This window comes from Euprymna scolopes, chromosome 45 (genome assembly GCF_053919585.1).
Source record: "Euprymna scolopes isolate OS-2025 chromosome 45, ASM5391958v1, whole genome shotgun sequence".
Classification (NCBI taxonomy): Eukaryota; Metazoa; Mollusca; class Cephalopoda; order Sepiida; family Sepiolidae; genus Euprymna; species Euprymna scolopes.
Window position 1 is genome coordinate 40,523,955 of NC_136526.1, and position 12,947 is coordinate 40,536,901.

At 28.6% G+C, this 12,947-nt stretch overlaps 1 protein-coding gene across 1 annotated transcript in view; it reads right to left on the reverse strand.

Annotated features, from left to right (window-relative positions):
- LOC145269487 (dopaminechrome tautomerase-like) overlaps positions 1-12,557 on the reverse strand; it is a 92,368-nt gene extending 79,811 nt beyond the window's left edge. Inside the window, exon 1 of the mRNA XM_080125212.1 lies at positions 11,471-12,557. Coding sequence (XP_079981338.1) covers positions 11,471-12,303 — 833 coding nt within the window. The 5' untranslated portion in view covers positions 12,304-12,557. The remainder of the gene's footprint in view (positions 1-11,470) is intronic.
- Between the last annotated feature and the right edge of the window lie 390 nt (positions 12,558-12,947).

The window sequence follows — 12,947 nt, forward strand, 5'->3', positions numbered from 1 at the left end:
GTATATATGTATATATATATGTATTCTGTCGTACAAAGCTAAGACTCTGTAACATCATATTTGTATAGATACTCCCTCAGGCATTTGGGCTCATAGATTTTAAATGTCTGAGGGAGTGGCACTCGTCTGAAAAGACGTTGCAATCATCATCATATATGTATATATATATGTATATATATATATGTATATATGTATGTATATATATGTATATATATGTATATATGTATGTATATATGTATATATAATGTATATATGTATAAATATGTATATATTTATATATATGTATATATAATGTATATATGTATATATATGTATGTATATATAATGTATATATGTATATATATGTATATATAATGTATATATGTATATATATGTATATATAATGTATATATGTATATATATATATATGTATATATGTATATATATATGTATATATATATATGTATATATATATATATGTATATATATATATATATATATATATATATATATATATATATATATATATATATATAACCTTATTAATATTTTTTTTAAACCAAAATGGTTTTAATATATTAAAATTCCAGTAATGTTCATATACCAATAAAATAAAAGTCAAAATTAATTGACTCAATTATTTAAGTTTCATGTTTCATGATTATCAGTTGGCACAATCGCACATGCACATTTTTGATATAAAACACTAAGATCATATGCTGTATTTCCTTATGCATTACAATTGTTTCATAACTACTTGAACAAATTAAAACATAGATACAGTATTCATCTAAGCATATGGATACAATATTCATCTAATCATATAGATATAGTATTCATCTAATCATATAGATATAGTATTCATCTAATCATATAGATACAGTATTCATCTAAGCATGTAGATATAGTATTCCTCTAATCATATAGATACAGTATTCATCTAAGCATATAGATGCAGTATTCATCTAATCATATAGATATAGTATTCATCTAATCATATAGATATAGTATTAATCTAATCATATAGATACAGTATTCATCTAATCATATAGATACAGTATTCATCTAAGCATATAGATACAGTATTCATCTTATCATATAGATACAATATTCATCTAAGCATATAGATACAGTATTCATCTAATCATATAGATACAGTATTCATCTAATCATATAGATACAGTATTAATCAAATCATATAGATAAAGTATTCATCTAAGCATATAGATACAGTATTCATCTAATCATATAGATATACTATTCATCGAAGCATATAGATACAGTATTCATCTAATCATATAGATACAGTATTCATCTAAGCATATAGATATAGTATTCATCTAAGCATATAGATACATTATTCACCTAATCATATAGATACAGTATTCATCTAATCATATAGATACAGTATTCATCTAATCATATAGATACAGTATTCATCTAATCATATAGATATAGTATTCATCTAATCATATAGATACAGTATTCATCTAATCATATAGATACAGTATTCATCTAATCATATAGATACAGTATTCATCTAAGCATATAGATACAGTATTCATCTAATCATATAGATACAGTATTCATCTAATCATATAGATATAGTATTCATCTAATCATATAGATACAGAATTCATCTAATCATATAGATACAGTATTCATCTAATCATATAGATACAGTATTCATCTAATCATATAAATACAGTATTCATCTAATCATATAGATACAATATTCATCTAATCATATAGATATAGTATTCATCTAATCATATAGATATAGTATTCATCTAATCATATAGACACAGTATTCATCTAAGCATGTAGATATAGTATTCATCTAATCATATAGATACAGTATTCATCTAAGCATGTGGATACAGTATTCATCTAAGCATATAGATACAGTATTCATCTAAGCATATAGATACAGTATTCATCTAATCATATAGATATAGTATTCATCTAATCATATAGATACAGTATTCATCTAATCATATAGATACAGTATTCATCTAAGCATATAGATACAGTATTCATCCAAGCATATAGATATAGTATTCATCTAATCATATAGATACAGTATTCATCTAAGCATATAGATACAGTTCATCTAATCATATAGATATAGTATTCATCTAAGCATATAGATACAGTATTCATCTAATCATATATATATAGTATTCATCTAATCATATAGATACAGTATTCATCTACGCATATAGATACAGTATTCATCTAAACATATAGATACAGTATTCATCTAAGCATATAGATACAGTATTCATCTAATCATATAGATACAGTATTCATCTAATCATATAGATATAGTATTCATCGAATCATATAGATACAGAATTCATCTAATCATATAGATACATAATTCATCTAATCATATAGATATAGTATTCATCTAATCATATAAATACAGTATTAATCTAATCATATAGATACAATATTCATCTAATCATATAGATACAGTATTCATCTAATCATATAGATATAGTATTCATCTAATCATATAGATACAGTATTCATCTAAACATGTAGATATAGTATTCCTCTAATCATATAGATACAGTATTCATCTAAGCATATGGATACAGTATTCATCTTAGCATATAGATACAGTATTCATCTAAGCATATAGATACAGTATTCATCTAATCATATAGATATAGTATTCATCTAAGCATATAGATACAGTATTCATCTAAGCATATAGATACAGTATTCATCTAATCATATAGATATAGTATTCATCTAATCATATAGATACAGTATTCATCTAATCATATAGATATAGTATTCACTTAAGCATATAGATACAGTATTCATCTAAGCATATAGATACAGTATTCATCTAATCATATAGATACAGTATTCATCTAATCATATAGATACAGTATTCATCTAAGCATATAGATACAGTATTCATCTAATCATATAGATATAGTATTCATCTAAGCATATAGATACAGTATTCATCTAATCATATAGATATAGTATTCATCTAATCATATAGATACAGTATTCATCTAAGCATATAGATACAGTATTCATCTAATCATATAGATATAGTATTCATCTAAGCATATAGATACAGTATTCATCTAAGCATATAGATACAGTATTCATCTAATCATATAGATATAGTATTCATCTAATCATATAGATACAGTATTCATCTAAGCATATAGATACAGTATTCATCTAATCATATAGATACAGCATTCATCTAAGCATCTAGATATAGTATTCATCTAATCATATAGATACAGTATTTATCTAATCATATAGATACAGTATTCATCTAATCATATAGATATAATTCATCTAATCATATAGATATAGTATTCCTCTAATCATATAGATATAGTATTCATCTAAGCATATGGATATTAAATACGACTTCATCAGAAATGAAGTGAAATGGAATCCATCATTATAAATGACATATCATCAGGCTAAAATATCACAGATGTATTCACAAAACTCGCGACAAAAATAAAATTAAAGCAGTTTGCCTTCAAATTTGCAGGATTTCGCTTTAAATAACTTTTCATAGGCCTATATATATATATATATATATATATATATATATATATATATATATATATGTATATATATACATATATATATATGTATACATATATACATATATATATATGTATATATATATATACATGTATATATATGTATATATATATATATATATATATATATATATATATATATATATATATATATATATATATGTATATCTATGTATATATATATATATATTGAAAATTGTCCCAAGCAAGACGTTAAACTGCATCCATTTTGTGTGTATTAACACTTTAACCTACTAATGCATAACTAATACTTTTGCTGAAATAAAAAAAATCACCTTTGAAAAAACTTTTCTTTGTATTTTTTTTTATGTGCAACTTTTCTTTTACTTTTATTTTATGCATAAAAGTTTGCCGAAAATTTCCTTTTCTTTTTGCTTTGTTTTACTTAACACAAAAATTTTTTTTTTTTTACATGTGTGTGTATATATATATATATGTATATATATATATATATATATATATATATATATATATATATATATATATATATATATATATATATATATATATTGTATAACTGCTTCATTTACTCACATAAAGTTAATATACGAGAGTATAAATTTATGCTTAAACTTTCAGTATTTACTTCAAAAGTGCTCAATACGTAGGTAGAGCTAGTTAGTAAGTTATAAAATATATATGGCGATTAAGCTACACTGAATATTACGCGTTTCATCCACTCTAGGACTCCTCAGGCTTTTCTTATATATACTGTATATAAATGCTCAATTATGAAATATGATAATTTTGTAGCTTACTCCTTAAGTCAACTCTTTTTGGCTTAAAACTCATTGGTATATGAAAACTTACTGAATTACACGAACTCAATATATTACATATAAGTCTATATATATATATATATATATATATATATATATATATATATGTATATATATATATATATATATATATATATATATATATAGAGAGAGAGAGAGAGAGAGAGAGAGAGAGAGAGAGAAATAAAAAGGAATAAACCGTATTATGTGTTCATCAACGTTTCGTCTTTATTTCGAGACTTTCTCTGGAAATAAAGACGTTTCGTTGATGAACACATAATACGTTTTGTTCCTTTTTATTGCTCTATATTGTCAGAATACTATTTCCATTATTTTCATCATATATATATATATATATATATATATATATATATATATATATATATATATATATATAAGCATGTAAACGTTTTCGGAATGAAACTGCATAATCAAACTTAAGAAATGGCTTCAATTTTTCCCATGCGCACTCTTTTTAAGGTAAAAATAGAAATACATTTCTTTTATTTCTCTTTTCTACACATATACATTTTTTTTTTTTTTGACGTTTGAACAAAATTAAAAATGGCTTCTTTTTTACATGCTCAAATTTTAAGATCCAAATGACTTCTATTTTTATCATGCATGGTTAAATATAAAAATATATATTTATTTTTGAACAGAATTAAAAACGAACCAAAAGGACTTCTCATTATGTAAAAAAATGAGAGGAGGGTGCAGTATTTTTGACTGGTATAAACGCTGCTGCTAGGAACTGACAGAATCAAATTAATTCACGTTCGGTGCAAGTCTATAAATGATCCGCTAGTAATCTTTTTTACTATAAAAATCTGAAAAAAATCTTTATAATTTACGTACTTGTCACTGCGTGAAAATGTCATATTCCAAAAAGCAGGTAAATCGATCAAGTAGTTTTTTTTTTATTTAAGAAAATCAAATATTATGAGAAATTTTATCGAAGAAAAACTTCCCACCATCTTGTTTTTGAATGATACACTGCTAGCGACACCTATTGGGAATGTTGGGAATATAAGACCGGCAAGGGGGCAGACAATCGACTGTCCACGCTATAGAAAAAAAAACTTGGAAAATTAAGACATTTATAAGTTTTTGAGGATGTTGAAAACGAAAATAACGTTTAATATTCCAGCAAACGAGTAGTTTCCAAGATATGAAGAATTTTATGTAAATTGAGCACCCACACGTTGACCCTCCTCCAACAAAAATTCGGCAAATGTGTATTTCAGTGGGATAAATTCAAGTTTTACACTAGTGATGGCCATAACGTGGGTGATCATTATACGTTAAATTATTATAGAAAAGTGATCCCCCACTTTCTTTAAACTAACATTTCTTCATATCTTGGAAACTACTCGTTTGCTGGAATTTTAAACGTTATTTTCGTTTTTAACAATCCTCAAAAACTTATAAATGTCTTAATTTTCCAGACTTGGACCTCACGTTCTGCTATCAACCAATCAGAAACCAGAATTGCTCCATAAAAATTAAACCTTTTTAGCAACCTTGCATATGTTTTCTTTGTATCAACATGAGGAGGATCTTTTGTTCTTTGGCTGCAAAATTATAATGTCCGGAACTTGTACAGAACAGCCGTCTACTGAGAATCCGTCATTTCCAGGACTTGTATAGAATAACTATTCATTGGAAACACTTCTGAAACGCAACATGGCTTCCAACACAAGAACATGTTATGATCTAATAATTGATTTTTTTTTCATACATTATTTTTAAGAAGGAACTATAATTAAAAGGTTAATTTAAATATATTAATTAAAACCTATTTTATATGTCAATAATTTAAATTTTAAATTTAACTTATTAAGTCTTACGATTATCTAATTATTATTATTAATATTTACTGTTCATTATCCTTTCTAATATCGTTACATTGTTAGGGAGATAACCCTATTTTCTCAATAATTATCTATTTATCATTTATCGAAATTACATGTATTTTTACTTTAATATTCTGACTTTAGTATTTATTAATCGCCTTTGCTTAATTTTAAACTTATAGTTCTAACCTTATCCTCTATATATCAATCTAGGTTCAATTTCTCCTTTGGTTTTGCTTCAATTATATATTTTGATTTAATCTATATTAATCCATCATAATCTGTTAGTCTCCATACTTCACAGTTACTTAATGCTCGATTTTTTTTATTTCCTCTTGTGTTATTGAAATTAATAAGACGTTAGTTCATCACCAATCACGATTATTAAATTTAAATATATTTTTATTTCCCTTATTAGGTTATAATTAGTTTAGTCTTTATATGTTAATTTGATGATCTATTAATTTATATATTGTACCACTCTAAAATTTTCAAATTAAATTTAACATTCTCTTACAATATTAACATTTCACTCTCAACCTATACCTTAAATATTTTTTATTTTCTATTTTTTTTTATTATAAAATTTTATTTTAATCTGGTTTTAGGCATGATAACAGGTATTTATTTCTATGAAGACAGCTTTGTATAACTTCTAACTTCTTGTTGAAAATTTCCTCTTTAGAATTCACTACGTGGTATGATTCAATTAAACATAGATTACATCTTGTTGATTTACTCGGTTTATACTTTCTAGCTTTATCAACAATTGAGAATTTTAATTCAAATTCCATTTTATTCATACGTAGTTATCTAACTGTTGTGGGATACAAATGACCCCTATTTCAGAACTAAGTGGAATCAACTAGTCCTATGAATACCACTGGTTTCAGAGACAAAATGGAGACATTTATACCATGTTTAACCGCATGCTACGAACACGTTCCTCTCATACCACTTTAGTGGTTCCTGTATTCTTTATGATAAATACATATTATATTTTATACACTTTACACTACTTGTGGTTTCTTTCATTTGTAACCCCTAGCACGGGTCTACAACACTAACCCAATCACCTAATGCAGTCATGTTCTTCTTATATTTAATAATTATTTTTGTTCCATCATTATTTCTATCATTATCCTCAACTCGATTTGGTTCCTTCTCTGGTTCAATGTTAAATGATGCAATATGGTTTCGGTATCTGTCCTTAAAAAACATTCAGTTCTCCCCAGGTATATTTTTTTACTATTATCCACCTTAACTTCACATTTGTATACAAATATAAGAAACTAAGCAATTGCCCTTCAATGGGCATTCATTAGGTATTCTACAGTTACATTTTCTCTCCAAATTTAGTTCACCTGATTCAATCTTATTATTATTCACTATTTTGTTTAGTTTATCATTATTTGAACTCATTGGTAGTTGTGAAGAATGAAAGTTTAATTGTGTTCTTATTAATTATTTCACTTAATCTATTCTCTGGGGGATAGTTCTTATCAATTATTTTGTTAAATTCTTTGGGGATATTATTTTGTATATGTTTGTTGAAGAGTGGATTAAACCAGACTTGTTTTTTGCATTTATTTCTCTTATTCTTAATAGCATTATTACTATTATATGCTTCTTCACTATTTTTAATTTCATTCTTTTTATTCTTATTATTATTTCTATATCTATTTTTATTCTTTACAATTCTTCTTCCTTTCATAGCCATGTTATATAATATTGTGTAGTTTAATGGATTGTGTATCTTTACTATCCATTTCCTTATATATATATATATATATATATATATATATATATATATATATATATATATATATATATATACACACACACATATATATATATATATATAAAAGTCACTTTCTGTGTGTAAGTTCCTTCCTCATGGGTTTCAAAACGGCTGAGCCTATCTTTAGCAAATGTTATGCAAAGCTAATTTATATGTCTGGCAGTGCTCTTAGATATGTTCTGTACAGAAATTTATCTGTAAATCGAAAAAATCGGATCTTAAAAATATCTTTCTCTCTTATATATAAAAAGAAAAATCTTTTACAGGGGGAATATTTTGGTTTGCATACATAAAGTAAATTTCACAGTGTATAAGGATTATTTGATACTGGAAATATTCATAATCATACCCTATTTCCAAAAGAGGGGGAGATATAACATATGAGAAATATTGGGAATCAAGTCTTTTCTTGCTGTTATTTTCTTTCTCTATTTCTTTTTTCTCCTCTTAATCATTCTCTCTCCATTATAATTTTTTAATTTTATTTAGATTGCCCCTCCCTCTTTACATCTTATAATTAAACTTCTGTGTTTTAAGGTTTTTTAACTCCAACTTTTAAAGAGTTCCTACCTAAAATAAAAATCCATTATTCATTGAATATTTGAATAGTCAAGTCGCTGCCTGATGATATCTGTTGTTTGATTGAAACAAGTGCCTGTTTGTAGCAGCGGGATGTGAGCATGTTTATATAACAATAAACAAGTATTATCAGCTCTTTTTATTGAGCACTATCTAACAACCTCGTTGAATTCACTAGTCCATTACTTTTGAATAAAACCCCCCCGAGTATATATATATATATATATATATATACATATATATATATATATATATATATATATATATATATAGATATAGATATACCATATGTGTGTGTGTATTCACCTGCAATCAATATATATATTTTCAATCTGTCTTTACATAAGCAGTAATGTGTTGCTACACAGTCATGAGCATGTTTCGGTCTTCTAGTATTTAGTTCCTAGATATCTCTTCAGGCAACAATGCTACTATTTAAAATTCTCTTGAGAATTCCGCTTTTGAATATAAGCATTGTTGCCGGAAGAGGTCTATAGTTACTAAATACTAGAAGATCGAAACATGCTCATGACTGTGTAGCAACAAACTACTGCTTATGTTAAAGACAAATTGAAAATATAACTTGCTCTGCTTCTGTATTGAGCACTCTTGTATTAACCTCGTTATATTTCACTGGTTACCCTACTTTTGAAAAATAGCAACCTCAAATATATATATATACATGGTTTTTGTTTTGATTTTTTAAACGATAGCAATGTTTATGTCTCCGCCTTTGCATTTGGACGTATTATTTATTTATTTATTTATGTATTATTTTTAAAAAACAGTAATCTACGGACATGCGTGTTTCAGAGCCCTACTCCTCTTCAGCATAGCTTGACTGTTGGTAGGATTCGAACCTTGGACCTTATGTATTTCAGTCCAGCGCCCTAATCCACTGCGCTATGTTGCCATAGACAATTTACTGCTTCGTTTTTATCGTTCATGTGTTTAAGTGGTTTTTGTTTTGATTTTTTAAACGCCGGTTCTCCGAGGCGGAGACATAAACATTACTATCGTTTAAAAAATCAAAACAAAAACCACTTAAACAGATGAAAACGAAGCAGTAAATTGTCTATGGCAACATAGCGCAGTGGATTAGGGCACTGTGGATTAGGGCGCTGGACTGAAATACCTAAGGTCCAAGGTTCGAATCCTACCAACAGTCAAGCTACGCTGAAGAGGAGTAGGGCTCAGAAACATGCGTGTCTGTAGATTACTGTTTTAAAAATAATAAATAAATAAATATATATATATATATATTTACACACATATATATATATATATATATATATATATATATATATATATATATACACATTCCATATGTGTATACATATATATTATGTATGCCATGTATATCATATATACATAGAGGAAGACCATATGCATGTATGCATGTATATATCATATCAAGTAAGTTTTGAAAATACATATGGCAATTAAGCTGTGCGAAATTCTTCATCCTCGTGAGAATTCGTCACATGACATCTTTAAAAGGAAGTTCGTGCATGTGTCTGTGTGGAAAATAGACACCGGCATACTGATGTAGACAGATAATCATACATGAGGAACATAGATATGCAATTAAATGGTGTGTATTCAAATTGGCACTTATGGCGTCAATTAAAAGTAGAAACAAGTGAAGCATGCATGGTCCCCAGTGAGTGCACAGTGAACGAGGCATAAAAAAAATGACTAAGTTCAGCATTTGCCCCATCCCCCACTCCCATTTAACCCCAAAAGTCCCCAGGGGACTTCAAATCCTAGTGAAAATGAACAAACTATGTAGTTTTAGGCCTTAACATATGTAAATTTGAGTTCTGCACCATGCAAAAAAAGAAATGACTAAATCCATCATTTGCCCCCCCCCATTTAGCCCCAAAAGTCCCCAAGGCCTTAACATATGTAAACTTGAGTTCAGCACCATGCAAAACTGCTAAATAGACATACACAGAAAATTTGAAACAAATATGGTAAAATAGTCCCAAAAATGGAGCGTTTTTATTAGTCCTAAAAAAAGCCCCTGGGGCACATCCAAGAGTTATCGGGAAGTATAGACAAACAAAATTATATAGAAATCAGTTAGTTACAACTTTTCAGAAAGTTTTATAAAAATTCAAGGTATCAAATTTTTTTAGTAAGCACAAAAGTGTCAATTTTAGCCATTTTAACCGAAAAGGCACCCCTATTGGGAGGGGGGGGGGACAACCGTTACCTTTATCATATTTAATATTTAATGTTTGTGCAAAATTTTCAAAAATTCCAAGGCGTAATTATTGAGAAAAATGCGGACAGACGAACGGACGAACGGACAAGGGTGAATTTACATGTCCACCCTCCTTTTGTCGGGGGGGGGGGGTCAAAAATACAGAAAAGTCTGTATGATGTACGTACTTGTTACAGACCGAGAATGTCATATTCCCCCAAAATCACGCAAGTAGTTTTTTAACTAAGAAAATCGAAATTTATGATTTTTAGTTATTTTATTGTTAAACTGTATTGAACATAAGGCTGATTGTTTTACTTCGACACTTCTATTTAAGTTGTCTCCCCTGTGATTATTTCATTTGATTTCAGCAGGTTTGACAAGAATACTAAGACTCGCTTATTCGTAAAACTTGATTTTCTTGAATCATGAAAAACTACCTGATTGATTTAGATGAATTTTGGAATATGACATTTTCATTCTGTAACGAGTACGTACATCATACAGACAATTCTGTGCATTCTTTACTTTTAATTGCCGCCATAAATGCCAATTTGAATAAGCTACAATTAAACTTTTGATAAACATATATATATATATATATACACACACACACACACACACACACATCATAAAGCGGTCGTACTTACTTGATTTCCCCAACGCGTATATTAAGCAATTGTTTTTTCATGTCCATTGGCACCTGCCACAGGTTTCGGTCATCCGTCGAATAAAACAGAAACTTGCTGTCCGGTGTGAGGGTAATTGTTTTGATGGACGAATTACTCCAGTAGGTGTCGTTTTCGAAAACAAACGGCTTGAAATGCTGGCCCCGGAAACCGTGATTCTCCACAAAGTAGACCTTCCCGTTTTTCGTCTCGACAATCCACAGTGAACCGAATTTGTTCGAGTTGGCAATATACACAACGGCCTGGTTATCGACGGCGATGTCCCCCAGGTTGTTGATTTTGCTTTTTTTGTCGCCTTCCAACTTTAACTCGTAGCTAGCGTTCACTTCCTTCTTGGCCAAATCGTAAACCACCAATTTCGGTCCGCAGCTCCCTCCGTTACCATTATCGGCGATATAAAGGAGGTCGGTCTTGGGGTCGACTTCAATGGACCGGACATCCTGCAGAGCCGTGCACTTGCCCATCTCTTGAAACGGCCAATCGGGGAAAGGTGAGAATAACACCTTACCGTTGTCGTCCTTCTTGACCGTGGCCAAAGTTGCTGGGATGCCCGTCTGGCCATGACGGGGTATCGTCACATAAACAATGTCTTTGTGAACTTTAATGCCTACAATGATGTTCCGTCCGGGTATGTAGCTCGCGCCTGCGGGTAGATTTCCATCGAACGTGATCTGGTCGATATCAAAGACGACCGATTTTTGTCCTTGTTTGTGCGTCCCATGGCATATAGTTCCGGGTATTATAAAAATGCCGGATAGAATAGTTAGCAAGGTAATCTGTTGTATTGATCTCATGGGTGAGTTAAAAATCAATAACTGTTCTGTTTGATTTTGTTTGTTTGTGTATGTGTGTGCGTTTTAATATATGTGGAAAGTAAATTAAACCGAGAACACAGATTGAATAAAATCAATTTTAACCAAGACGGGATTTTTTTTTTAAATAAATATTATCTAGTAAGTTAAATAAAGTTCGAACTAAAAAGAAAAAGAAAGAAACGACTTCCCTTTAAAAAGTCCCCCTCTCTCTCTCTGTCTTTCTCTCCCTCTCTATGTATGTATGTATGTATGTATGTATGTATGTATGTATGTATGTATGTATGTAACTGTTTCAAAAATAATTACGTCATTTAAAAAAAAAAAGAAAAAGTTTGTTTTAGTTCAAATTAATAAGATATTTAAATATCTATCGTTTGCATGCCATTAACATCTTATTTCCTGAGAAAGGCATGGTTGAAATAAATTAATTAATTAAAATATATATATATATACACACCTTTCTTTTTTTCGCCTTATAAAAATAATAAAAAGAAAGTGCGACCTAGATTTTCGCCCGCAAACTCGACGGCTTGACGATATATTTTATCTCTTCAACAATGTCCAGAGCGACACAAAAACAAAGTTGGCTGGTCGATCCTGTTGCGAAAGAAGTCTTTTTCTTT